Source organism: Corvus brachyrhynchos, unplaced genomic scaffold (genome assembly GCF_000691975.1).
Source record: "Corvus brachyrhynchos isolate BGI_N302 unplaced genomic scaffold, ASM69197v1 scaffold14, whole genome shotgun sequence".
Lineage (NCBI taxonomy): Eukaryota > Metazoa > Chordata > Aves > Passeriformes > Corvidae > Corvus > Corvus brachyrhynchos.
In genome coordinates this window covers 7959908-7974222 of record NW_008239110.1, presented here as the reverse complement: position 1 = coordinate 7974222, position 14315 = coordinate 7959908, and the positions used below count along the sequence as shown (strand labels likewise).

Below are 14315 nucleotides of genomic sequence, written 5' to 3'. Positions count from 1 at the left end.
GAATCTTGCACCTGGAGCTCCCTTTGCCTGATTAGAGCCCAGAAGAAGTTCCTAGTGGGAAAAACTGCATCATGTCAGCCTTGAAGAATGAGATCTACAGAAGTCCCTCTGCTGACTCCCTTGGCTATTGATGCCAGGGCCTGCGGTAGTTTAGAAAAGCAAAAAGCTCTGACCAGACCAATGCTGTAGGTTTTATCTGGCCACTGGGACTGATTTGCAAGATGCAGTCCTAAACTCAAGCCCCGTACCACTGAGGTCAGTGCAGCTTTCCTATCAGTGGGTTCAGAATCAGAGATTATTAACCGGAATATTGTTAACCAGAAAATTGATTACTCAAAACAATATACTGAAATATTTTCTAGTCTGTATTTTCTAGCTGTGTTTTGAAATGTTTTGAGATATCAGGAACCTGATGTTGAGATATTTGAGAAATTGAAATATATATATCTTCAATAATACATATATTCAATGAAGAAATACTATTATGCAGAACATGCCAGTAATTGCATTCACTTGATACCATATGAGAACCTGTAATAACATATATGAGATTCTCTTCCAACATTGTAAAAATTTTGATTTAATGAGATATTTTACAAGGGTGTGGAAGGTAATTCCTCATAAATGTGCAGTTCTCTGGCATGCAGGTTATTAATAGCCTGCTTAAAAGCCGAGGTCAAGATTTTCAGAAGTGGCAATTACTTCAGGGGACTTCACTTTTCCAAGCATTCAGTTTGTGATGTCATTAAGGGACCTGATTTTTTGGAGGGGAAGGGCTTAATGACATCAGCAAATTAAGTTTCTTTGCAGGTGTCTCTTGCTGGCTGTCCCCCACTACAGAGAAGGATTCGAAGTCACATTTTTAAATAGTGTCCAGGCAGTCTGAAGGTTTGAGTGAACTTTTTCTCCAGCTGATTCATTTTCATGGTTTTTCTTTTTCTGTCAGTGTGAGACAGGCCAGCGCGGTGGCAATTAAGCGTACACAGATACGGAACACTGTTAGCTGTTTGTTTTTACTGCTGGTGCACAAGGAGAGTAGAAACAAACCTCACTCTGTTTTTTTTTCTTTTCTCTCTCCCACCCTCCCAGGTTTCAAGTGGCTATCTGGTTGTGGCTTTTGTTTATGTGACTGAATTTGTTGGCATTAAAGCACGAACCTGGGCTTCTATGCATGTCCATGCTTTTTTTGCTATGGGAATTATGATTGTGGCACTCGTGGGATTTTTTGTTCGGACCTGGTGGGTCTATCAGATATTTCTCACCATAGCAACTCTTCCCTTTGTCTTGTGCTGCTGGATGCTCCCAGAAACACCTTTTTGGCTCCTATCCGAGGAAAGATACGAAGATGCACAAAAAGTGATCGATACAATGGCAAGATGGAATAAAGTAAGCACTTCCTGCAAAGTTTCTGAACTGTGCTCAGTCCAACAAGATGATCTAGCCAGAACAGGTGACAACGACACATCCTCAACAAAGAAGCACACCATCTTAGACCTGTTTTGTAACTGGCAAATTGCAAGAAGGACCATCACAGTCTGGCTGATCTGGTTCACTGGGAGCTTGGGTTACTACGTCTTCTCCCTCAGTTCTGTCAGTCTAGGAGGCAATGAATATTTAAACCTCTTTCTCATAGGTAAATATTTTTGTACCTTATTCTGCTAATGACAGAACTGGAACATAACATTTAAAAATGTCTATAAATTTGACAGCAAATTTTCTACTTTGTTAATTCAATTATGAACCTTGTTCAAAAGGTTTCTTGCTAACTCTCCATAAAGTTGACTAACACAGGAGGAGCATCGTTCACTCCAAATCTCACTGTTTCTGAGAAAAAAAAAATAGGATTTTTGGTGTACAGAATTCTTCACTGTCTGTCTTTCTGATAGTAAAACCATATTCTGCTTGTCTTCTCTTTGCCCTGCAAGCTTATAGCAGATCCACACAAACGCCAGGAGTGGCAGACAAGCAACAAAAAATTCACACAGCTCTGTTAAAGCAACAAACTAGGAAAATGGGAAAAAAAATATTCCTTTTATCACTTACAGTCATGATATTTTGAGTTTGTCTCTGTAGAAAACAGAGTCATAATTGCCAGAAGGAAGAGTTGTTTTAGTTTTCGCAAAAGTGTATTTTTAATTAAGTTGTAATAGTCTTTTAACATTCTGGCTGTAATCTTTCTCTGGCATGTAAGTTGGTTATAAAGGCAGCTCAGTGCATTCAAGGCCTGATCCCAAGTTTGTTAACATCAGTGGAAATATTCCACTGGCTTCAGAAGACTCTAGATCAGACACGCAGCTCTGAGCCAGTGAAGAATTAAATCATGCACTTTGCTTTGTGCAGATGAGTACTCTTAGTGAAGTGAATGTGACTGTGTACACAAGCTCTCAGAAGGACTGGGACTCTCATTATTCCAGTTTATTTTGTCATGTATTACAGTGTATTGCTAGACTGATGTGTTGAAGAGTGGGTGCTGGTATTGCACAGATAACTAAACTGCTATTGTGGAGTACACTGTATCCACCTCTTCTAAAAATATTTTATCAGACTAACAGACACTGAATAATTACAATCTGCTTTTTCCAACACAACCCCAAAAGGTTGTTAACCCCTGATATTATAGGTGTATTGACATGCTATATGTACTTAATAAAGGAATCCAGGCTCTTCAGGGCTGCATCTTATGTTCTTCCTTGATTTTACATTGGACATAGTAGCATTCTTCATGAGCAAGTTGACTTAAAACATGTCCAAACTGGCTCTGCCTCAATACAATTTGTCTAGGGGCAAATCATGTTTACACAGTGTGAACAGGTCTAGCCAAATGCCAGATCCTTTAGAGCAGCAGCAGTTTTCTCTGGAAAGAAACATTAGGAAGGGATGATCTGTATTAAGAGTGGGATATTGTAAGCCCTCTTTTTTTATGGAGAGGGGAGAAAGCTGGAACTGTACTCTGTATCTGTGGCGCTTACTCAGAAAACTGGATGTGGACAGACTTCCTTGCCTTTTACTTTGGGATGATTTTGAGCTGAAGCTGGGGGAGGCACCTGTGGCTTCCGTTCCCTGTCCAGGTAGAAGCTGGCAAATCCTCAGAAGTGTGTCGGTGTGACACTAGCAATATTCCCTGTGGGCACACTTGAGCTGTTAATGTGAAAATACCTGAAGGAGAGGAGCAGCAAATGTAGAGCTTTCAGACACAAGTGTCAGTGTCATAGAAACAGAACTGTGGCCTTGCTCTTTTCTGTAATTTTCCACCCCAAAGAGAACTGGAGCTGCTCTGTGCTGTGAAACCTGTTTCCCTTGTCCTTCTCCACTCCCACTTCTGTATTCTAGGCTGTTCTCTGCCTTCTGTCACACTTTCTGTAACCAAATGAACTAGCCCAACACACTTGTTATCTTTAGATTTTACTTGTTTACTAGCCGTGATCAGACTAATTCCTCGTAAAGAGGAAGTTACAGTTATAAGATGAATATATGCAATCATGACTTCAACTGAGATAATTTCATACTGACAGGTGCTGTGGAATTGCCTTGCTATATCATTGCTTGCCTTGCGATGGACAGACTGGGAAGGAGAAACACACTCATTCCGTTCCTTATTTTAAGTGCACTGATCTGTGTTTTAATTATGTTCATACCTCAGGTTAGTCACGTATGGTTGGAAGTGTTCCTATAGCAGAAATTGATTTTAAAGGCTCTTAAGTTGGTAGAGGCAGCTGCTCTTTCTAAATCATAGAATAGTTAAAGGCTGGTTTTAAGTTGCAGCTGCCAGCCTAAGATAGATTTCTGTATTTCAGTACAGGTTTCACTGTCATTGCTGGAGTCACACATAAAATGCTCCCCAGGCTTCAGTGAACCAGGACTTGTAAAAAGTGATATGGAAACTAATAACTTACTGAGCAATTTTTTAAAAAACAAGCAATGAGTATTGCTTATTGTTTAAAGAAGGGTCACAACTTTTAAAGAATGCAAATTATGTTTGGAAGGATGTTATTTTCTGGTGATATATTTATTTGTGCTCTCTTTCAATAGGATTTCAATATATTAATTATCTTAGCAAATATGGCTGGAAAATTTTCCATAGGTGTGGCATTTGGCCTTATATATCTCTACACAGCAGAACTGTACCCAACAGTTGTAAGGTAAGAGCTTTTGCCAGTTATGTATTTTTCATTAATTTGATGTTATTTCATTCCCTTTGTTATGTTTCTGCACCAGATCCAGCAGCTCTTGGCATCAGTGGTGGTGACCTGAAAGACTTGGGATGGGATGAATTCCTCAGCTGCCTCAGAGCTGTCTGGAGTTTGGCTGTACCATAGTTTTTTATTTATTTTGCATTCCATGTGCATTAATTAGTTCCATTGGGGAACAAGAAGAATACTCAATTCTTTCTTAAGCATTTTTTATGCCTTTCATATAAGTCCTGGTTATTCATCCTGTGATCTGTGCTGAATGAGAATTATATTTTTAATCTTAATTACAGAAGCAGCTGAACTTCAATATAAATTTGTATTGGCATAGCAACATCTTCTTAGTATAATTGCTTAAAGACACAAATCCTACTGATGTTTTAAGTGTCTATGCATTTCTAATTGTTTCCTTTAACTGCCAGAATTGTTACTTAATTCTTCTCTGTCTAGATCACTTGCTGTTGGAAGTGGAAGCATGATGTGCCGTGTAGGAAGTGTGGTTGCTCCTTTCTGTGTATATCTGAGAAGTGTTTGGATTTTCATGCCACTTGTAGGTATTTATTTCAATGGTGAATGTTTTTTGAAAAGGTGTATGTGTCACTTGTTTTCTCTTTAGTAACTTAACAAGTATGTTTTTCACATGACAAAGGAACCAAAAGCTGAACATTTATTTCAAAAAGAAAATTGAGTAAGCCATTCTTGTTTGAAATTTTAAGTCCCGAAGACTAGTAGCCTCATATTGTTAAAAATATGCAGCTAAAGCAAAAGGGAGACTTTGAATCACTGAAATATTCTGAAATGTTTTTGTGACAGAAGAAAGAAAAATATTTATGCTCTGAATCCTAGCATAAAATTGATAAAAATATTCTGCATCTACCATATAACATTCAGGAAGTGTCATAGTCCAGACTTTTTTTCAGGCTTAGTGGTTTTTGACCGTGCTCCTGATTTAGTTTCACTTTTCTTCAAATGCATAGTTGTTCTATTCCTGAACTCACCACAGGTGGCTGGATTTTCTTACATTATACCTTAGTATTTTCCATGGCTTCTCTGGGACGTTGAATCTTTGGAATAGCCTTCCAAAAGATCAAGAAGGTTTCGTGCTTATTATTTGGTCTTCACACCTGTCCCAAAGCTCCTGTTCCGTGTTTTTCATTTACCAGAACTGAACAAAACAATTCATGAGATAGAAAAAGAGAAAGAAATGGTATATTGATGAGCTTCATGGTGGCTTTGACAAGCAACGGAACCTTGTGTTGATTAAGCACATCTTACTTTTTAGGTAACTCCAGGTCATGTTGCCATTAGGTTTTGTCTTTTACCACCAGTTGTCCCAGAGAAGAGAGGTGGCACCATTCCTTTGTCTAGTTTGGGCATTATGTCTACTTTGGACAAAATATTTTATGTATTTCCTGCTCACACATGAATCACATTTCTCCATTGCATTTCTGTTACGAAGCATTTGCTGCTTAGAAATCCTGCAGCAATTCAATTCATTTTTTCTCCTGAAGGATAAATGCCTATATATGTAAAACCAGATGGAATTACAAAGTTTGTATTAAAGCTTTAAGTAAAGAAAAGTTCATTAATGATTTAAAATAGTTTAAATTCTGTCAAAACCCCCTTCGAATTCACTGGGACTAGGACACTGCTATTATACTTAGATTATACATGTCAGGAAGTGAAAGTGTAATGGGATGTGTCTTTAACCTGGATTCTTAGTCAAATTTTGTCCACCACACTGGAGTTTCCTAAAAGAGTGCATTGTGCCCCTTTGATTTGGCAACTATAAAATCTTTAATTATAGATGCTAGAGATTGGTTTCAGAGAATTCTTGTGAGCTCATTTCATTATTTAAATTAATTACATTTGGTTGTTTCAATGAAAACTAAGAGGATGAAGGAGACCACAAATAAATTTATTTCCTCAAGTTCCTAAAAATGTTTTCTTTCTTAACGTCTCCACACAAACCAAGATATGAGTCCACAAAAGACAAAGAAACATTTGCACAGCAGAGTGATCACAGGAGAACATTTTTTTTTTTCTCTTGTCAGCATTTTGCCTTTACTGGATGAAATAAGATTTATCTGTGCAGAAGTGCTGCAGTTAAACCACAGATGGGAGAGTGCTCAAACATTCTGGAGAGCAGTGCAAATGGCAGTATAAACACAGGAATTATTTCGGCTATGAACAAGTCTCAGTGTACAAAAATTATCCAGAGTTTTTGTGGAGTTGAGTAGTAGTTCACAGTGAACATGTTTCCATTATTAGCTCCTGTTATAGAGCATTTGTCAATTTATTAAATAATCTTGTCCTGAGTTGGAGCATAGCATGCCAAGTCTCAGGTCAAGTAAGTGTTTTGGAATGGAAGTGAAATCAAATGGATTACATTTGTAAGTAAACTGATACACATCACACTGATCTATTGCAAACACCACACATTGTTGAGCAGTTACTACTGCTATTTGTTTGGCACTCTGCCTCATGCACAGTTATGCCACCTGTGAGTACTGCAAGCATCTTATTTGAATGCCTATAAATCTTGAATAACTTGCCAAGTACATTTTTCATGTGACAACTTTATAGAAAATGTACAGTAAAACAACTGCTCCTTATTTAACCTATTTCTGTTTCTCAGCTGTTAAGAATTATGTTGCAATAGCTGTTTAACAGGCTTGATTTTTCTCTCTGAAAAACCATAAATTAGAAATTTTTAAAGCCCAGACTGATACTAATAAATGAATACAAAATCTCTGTCAAATACTATTGGTTTTTCATGTTGAACTACAATGTTTTTTGTTGAAGTAGGAATTTTGTCAATAAGATCGCATTTTAGATTGGTTCAGAGCCATCAGATGTGAATATAAATATAAATAGCAGACTAGAATAATAATTTATTCTCAGAAGTAAAAGTATTATTTTGTAGGGATATTTAATTCAAATTATCTTTTGGTCTGGAGTAGATATATTAAGTCATAGTCTTAGACCTTATGCTACAGAATTATAAATGTTGCTCCAGATAGGGAAGAGGACATAAGAAAAATGATGGTAAATATTTTCTGAAGTTTTTTATGGTATCTGTTAGAAGCTGCTACTGAAGCATTGGGAACACTCTAAGAGTTTGACTAAGCAGAAAGTCAGATTTCAAATTAACACCCTGAAAACACAATGCTTTTAAGGAGGTTTGCCTGTCAAATTAATTCAACATACTTAAACATGCTTAAATAACATGTACAATAACACAAATACACTTTATTTGTGCACATAAGCATTTGACCATATCAGGAGAACATGTTCTGGTACTGAATTATGTACTTAAAATAGTAAATACATACATATGAAAGGCACACATTTGTAGTGAGCAAGTAAAGGGCTAAAATATGTCAGATGCCTTATGAAGAAGTGTGCCAAGACTGCAAAAGACTTTCTTTTGCTAAATGTGGGTCAATTCATTGATAGCTGTGGCTACTGCCCCTGAAAAGGTAGAGGACATTTGAGAAGTTCTTGAATTAATACACTGTGACTTAATTGTTTCATACTCTGTCTTTTGTAGGAAATACTGGAAAATGCTTTGAGGGTCAGGGAGAAGGGAAATGTACTGAATTACTCAGCATGCAGCAGCTTTTACATAGAGGAAAAAAAAGGAAACTAAAATGGGATGAAATAGAGTTATGAGAGCTGAGATGAAAAGGCAGGAAAGATGGTGGTGTGTACACTTAGAGAATAGTGAGAGTTCTCAGGAGAATGAGAGGTAGGTTCATGAGGAGGGAGAACATGAGAAGAATGCCAAGTGTCTAAAAAGAATAACCAAAACAGAAAAGACACACATATTCAAAGCACACAGTGTTGCTTTAACCTTGTTCTTTAGAGTATCACTAGTGACCCAGTTCTCATACACTCCAAATTTATGGGAGCCCATAAGATTCAATATCCTTTACAGACCTCAATATCCTCAGTTATAAACTTCTGACAGACTAAAGGGTGTACATAAAAGAGGATATTGTGGAATAGCTGCCATGTGTCGATTCATCCTGTCTTTCCAGGGCAGAAAATCATGTCTGAAAAGTAGAGAAGAATTCTGACACTCAGGGATGAGGTTTTAATATTTTGGAATATATTTTTAAGTATCACTCCTGCCACATATATGTCTAAAAGGATCTTCCTCAGTTTGTGCCATTTCCTCTAGTCCTATTACTGCTAGGATTTTTTTTTTTTTTTTGTAACTTTCATGGTAAGACCATGACTATTTTATTTTCACTGTAGTTTGTAGTATTTAACAGTATTTTGAATTTTTTTTTGTCTGCCTCTATATTTATTGTGTGTGCAAAAAGGAGTGTATGCAACAGTGTGCCTTTTGCTTCTCAAAAGAATACATGAGACAAACTGTCCTCTTCCTTTGGAAGGGAAGAGAAGCAAAACCAGCATGGTGTATGTGCAGGAAAATAGCACTGTTCAAGGATACAGTAGGGAATTCTGATTTTATAGCACCTTTCTGACTTAAAGTCTGGCTTAGCTGCAGATGTAGCTGGCCAGTTCTTGTCCCAAGCTCTGTGTGAGAGACATAGGCACAGTGATTCCAAATGTTCTCTCTCACCCTTGGGAAGAAAGCATTAAACACAGGACAGACTTGAGAATCAGCACAGGGCAAGATAAGGATAATACAACATTTTGTTCCCAGTCACAGAATGGAAAAACACTGAGACCAGGCATGATGTTCTGTGTGAAAGCTTTTCTATCAGGAGAGAATTAGGTCATTTATAACCTGGTATTGGAGGACTGTCAGAGGTTTAAATGCTGTTCTTTACTCAGAGGAGCAAAGTGGGAGTTGGTGTCATTGAACTAGACATAGAAATGTCTATGTGAAGGGAATGTGAAGGGAAAGAGTAAATATTCCTGGAACAAGTGTGTGTTTCTCTACCTACCCCACATTATCCTGATCTTCTCACCACTCATGCTGTTATGGAACTGTGTATACCATGGACAAATCCAAAATGTGATCCCAGTGCAAATGTCAGTAGATGTCTGCACTCCTAACAGTTCTTTGAAACTGAGTTTAGCAAAGTATTCCTGTTGAGAGCCAGCTCATCATCTGCTGAAGAGCTCTCCTGAGCACAGATGAGCATTTATGTGCCTCTGGGCCAATGAGCCATATTGAGAACCTCCAATCTGTCTGTGTGCATGAGGAGCAAGCACACAGGTACAGGTACACAGGAGCTGGAGTGTGAATTAAGATTACAGGTGGCAGGGAAATTATAGCTCTGTGAACATGCCTGTAAAAATAAATCTATCCTAGAATCAGTTCTTAAATACATGCCTGATACTCAAAATACCAAATGAAGGTAATATGTATTGTTTTCTAGAACAGAATTATTCCTGCTTGCACTGTATTGATCCCTTGTGAACAGAACACTTCATTTGCTCATTCATTAATTCTGCTGCATAATCTTTTCATTTATGCAACAAAAAAGGTAGGTCTTTTATACAGGCAACATTTAAGACTTATTATCTTTGCTTTACAGTTCCTTGTGCTTTATTTTAAATTTACTCTCAAGCAAGATCAAAACTACATATAGCTTGAAAGACTTACCTACCTTTACAGCTACTGTTTATTTCTTCCAGTTGCTTGTTGGAATCATGGCTCTTCTGAGTGGAATATTAACCATAATGCTTCCAGAAACACTGGGAAAACCATTGACTAATACTTTGGTGGAAGCTACAGAAATGGGAAGAAACAAGAAAAGCTGTTCAGAAAAGACTCCGCCAGCACATAGTGGTGCAGCGTTAGAAAAGATAGAGATGTTTGGTCAAGAAAGAGTTGGCACTGACAAATAAAGCAGCAGCAAAATGGCTGTTCCCAATTTTAATCACTATCTAATTTATAGGATCTCAAGAAATGTGACTGTTCTATAACATCTGTGCCTTTTACTTTGTATCCTGTCTTCCCTTTTCAATAGAGCAATTGTATGAAACCTTTTCAACACGACCGAGTTACTGCAGAAAATTTGATAGGATTTCTAGATCCCTTTTCAAACTTACCCAGACTTTAAAACACCTGTCTGACTTGCTGTGACCAGTTGGAAGGATTACTCTAAATGTTGGAACCTACCTGATTACATGTATGTAAAAAAAATTGCCAATTCTTTGCTTCACATTTTCTGCGGTCAGATTTGTAAACCTACCGGAAAAGTGCCCTGCCTGGTCTCGTCCTGTTGCAGCTGCCAGTTACAGGCTTGAGACTTCAAAACACAGTAAACTCTGTTACAATTCAAGTGAGAAGCCTTAACATTGCATCAGGTCATATCAGTAATTTTAAACTAATTTATTATTATTTTTTTTCTTTCAAGTTTTCTACTAGAAATTGCTAGCAAAGGAAAGTATTCTATGGCACAACTTCTGACTGAAAAAATAATACTAAGTTTGCAAAATGTGCAAATAGTTTGTATATTCATTCTGTTGAATGGCAAATTTATTTTATTAGTGGTTTAGAAAAAAAAATGTTCACTGGATCTACTGCTGTTTTAGTTTAGGTAAAACTAAACTGCTTGATCCCATTTAAAGTCATGTTCATTCCAGACCATTATGTCAGTGCTCCCTTTCTCTCTTATTTCAGCTCAGATTTAGCATCGGATTTTTCATACCTTCTAAGAGCTACACCAACAACTTTGCCAAATGCCTACAGCAAGGTCTTCGCAGTTCCCAGTGGAAAAGAATAAATGGCATATGGCTCTTATTCAGGCTCTTTGCACAGAAGTGGATTTAGTTATTAATTTTTGGTAGAAACGGTTTCCACACACCATTTTTTCTCATAGATCAGCCGTCTGTAATTCATTTTTCCCTCATTATATCACACAAATTCAGTTAGAAAAATATAATTTAAAAGATGGTAGCTGGAAGACACTGATCAATAGAAGAGTTACTAGTAGTTTTAGTCAAAGTGTCAAAACATCCCACTCCTGCTACACCTAGTGCATCAACATTTATTGTTGGTGCAGTGGTTCTGCCTTATGACTCTGGACCATAGAAAACTGATAGATAGAAATGCATCATTCTGGCTGCTTCTTTTATGGCTTTCTCCCACCTCCCCTTTTTCAGTCCACCTTCAGACCTGGGGATTTCTTCCTTGCCTGAGGACCTGCATCCCTTTTGCTTGGCCACCCTTGGTTTGAGGGGAGCAGCACAGAAACTTCTGCATGTTGAGGTTCAGACAGCCCTCTCTTGCCTGGGTTGTGTGAACTCAATCCTCCCTGGTTTGAAATCAGTGTTTTTCTCTCTTAGGCCCCTATTCTAATGGCATGGTCTCATCAAAACAAGTCTTCCTTGTTTTTTTGCCATGAACTCCCCCAAAAGAGATCTATATTACTGTAGATAAATATTCTGTATGCTGTAAAAATTAATGGCCACATTTTTCAATTATATCTGCACAATCATATTAATTCCAATGACTTCTGAAACCAGAAGATAAGAAGAAAAAACAGAATGGTTTTTATCCCCTTATAAAATATTTTATTCTTCACTGTACTGTCTTAGCAGTTGGTTCTGGTATTAGGACAAAATCTCTTATATGAGGATTAACATGCTTTGAAGCAAGCAAAAGTGAGTAAATTTAAGTTTAGGGAGTTTCTCTGACATAATTACGTAGAAAGCGGAAAGGAGTCTTTATGCTCCTTACAATTCTGTGGGTGTTCCAGTGTTTGCAGAGAAAACCTCCAAAGAGACCTACATAGAATACTGTGGCTTCTGTCCAGATATATGAGTTCAGCAAAAGCACTTAACCTGCCCCCTGTGAGTAATCCCATCATTATTCTGAGAATGACTTGAATACATACTTTGATGACTGAAGATCAGATTACTCACATGCTGTGGTTTTTTATTTTGCTGAAGAGCAGACCAGTATTCTTCCACTGCCTTCAGGTCCCCCTCCACTTCCCAGAGCAGAACAGCTCTCTTTATCTGCAAGATCTACAGCCAAACTCTGCCTGCCCTGCCTTAAATAAGGGTTTAATCATGCAAAAAAACCACCATCATGCAATGCACCTAACAAGGAATTAAACTGGTACTGTCTTGCCTTACAACCACCATCCCCACACACAGAGCTCCAAATTCTTTCCTTATTTTGGAGTTCTTTCACACTGATACTCCCTTTTTTAATAGTACATCTATCTTAAAACTCACTACTCATGACTTTTGGGAACAGTACAGTCTATTTCTAACAAGGTACTGAAGAATATTTACAATTAATTTTTCTACTTCCTTACCTGCTGAGTAACTGATTTGGGTCTTACCCTGCCAAGAACAGTCAATGCATATTCTGTGTTTCTTTGGCTTGAGGGATTCAGGACCTGGTCATCTGTAATCAGTACACATAAGGTAAAGACAGAAAAGAACAAGAAAAAACTTAAATGCACAATGATACTGATACTGTTTACAACTAAAATTTAATTATGATTCTAGACCACAATGTAGCTTGATGGCTTTTAACCCAAAAGCCAGTTCCTCCTGTCAGTTGGTATTTGGTCTTTGATTCAAATGACCCCTGAATTTCCCTGAACTAATGATGTTACTTTCTTCCTTGGAAATAAAATGTTTGTTGATTTACAGGTACACCTTTTGTGATTTTATGCATCAATAGCTTAGAGATTGCCTTGGGGTATCCTATTCTTTAACCTGAGGAAGCACATTACTTTTAAAAAAAGGAAATAGCATGTGTCTCTATGTCTCTAGCATTTCTATTTGCTTGTTTTTTCCATATGGGCAAAAATATGTTTAACACTAGGCATGCATTATAAATGTAGCAAAATCAGGGTGAGTTGATTTCCTTCTCTTAAATATTCATAAATTATTTAAATCCTCTTGCAAGAGAGCACTGAGTCTGAGAACAAATGCTTCTGTTCCTATGGGACATATTTTCATTTCCATGCTCATAAAAAGAATTAATTTTCATAGTTTCTTACTTCAGTTCTTAAGTCCTTTTATGTTTGTATTTGTCATCTCTATCTTAGTGCAATTTTTTTGTGCTCATCAATGTCTCTGGAGTTACACAACGGTTTTATGAGATAATAAATTAGAATCCTTATCTGTCCTAATTGCTGGTCACTATTAAATGATGACAAATGTTTTTGTCCGAAATTTGATATCCAGTTTTATTAGACAGTCTTGCAGTTTGTTAAGGACATACCTTTTGGGGTTAAATATAGGATAAGAGCAACTATTATTAGTTTAATCGTAAGTAAGGAAAAATAATAAGTACACGTGTTTGATATTTCAAAATAGTATTTTAAAGCTATATGAAAAATGTATTTTCTACTTTAACAGCTCAATTCAATTTCTCTGTGCAAAATTCTATAATTTAAACAACTATATAGAAAAAAAAAGCTATGCAAAGCATGTGCATGATATGCTTTGGGTGGTACCCTGAACATCTGAACAAGGGGTGAAGCCTCCCTGAAGGCCAAGAGCTTTTGCATAGTGGCTCTGTGGAAAGACAAAACGGCCTGACATCCCAGCTCTGGGATGGAGTGAAGGACTCACTGGCATCCTCCCGTGTCTTTCACAGCTTTTTTTTACCAGCTCCTTAGGTGCAGTCACTCAGGAAGCCTCTGTGGCGTGGGGCTCAGCAGTGTGCAAGGCCTGTGGTGCTTTTTGGAAGTGCTTAGGAAAAGGTGAGCTCACTTGCACCATGGATACGTGGTCCAGAAAGGCATTTGTGACTGCAAAAAGGAGGTTCTGGATTCATCCTGTGCCCTTTACAAACATCTGAAACATGTTTGTCTGAATCCTAAAACAGATTCCTAGGGGAGAAATTAAACATAAGGACTAAAAAGAAAATATAGCGTTGACAAAAACTGAGTTTCTTCTTCTAGTCAATGCTGACAATTAGTTACCTCTCACAGGAAGAAAGACTAAAGCACATCTATGTTCTGGTAGCCTAATAATTTTGTACAAGATTCTGTACTAGATGGAGTCTGTGTTTTGGAAACATGGGGGAGGTATGCACTCCTAGGAAAGACTTTGTTTGCCCAGAATTTGTGAATTTAATACGATAGGGTTTAATGGTTGTTTAAAAAATGTGTACTTATTATCTGCAATTATGTGCAAGAATAAAGTCAGACACACATTTTTTAATCTTTA

The 14315-nt window shown here is 37.4% G+C and overlaps 1 protein-coding gene across 7 annotated transcripts in view; it reads left to right on the top strand.

The window, feature by feature from the left end:
• Window positions 1–14315, top strand: part of SLC22A16 (solute carrier family 22 member 16) — a 36760-nt gene extending 22445 nt beyond the window's left edge. For 5 of the 7 annotated variants that reach the window (XM_017739731.1, XM_017739730.1, XM_017739734.1 and 2 more), the window contains 6 exons: window positions 1090–1633; window positions 3513–3640; window positions 4030–4139; window positions 4638–4737; window positions 9548–9655; window positions 9807–14315. In XM_017739731.1, the coding sequence (XP_017595220.1) occupies window positions 1090–1633; window positions 3513–3640; window positions 4030–4139; window positions 4638–4737; window positions 9548–9655; window positions 9807–10019 (1203 nt within the window). In that variant the 3' untranslated portion in view covers window positions 10020–14315. The remainder of the gene's footprint in view (window positions 1–1089; window positions 1634–3512; window positions 3641–4029; window positions 4140–4637; window positions 4738–9547; window positions 9656–9806) is intronic. The other 2 variants (XM_008637768.2, XM_017739735.1) reach the window with 2 other exon arrangements.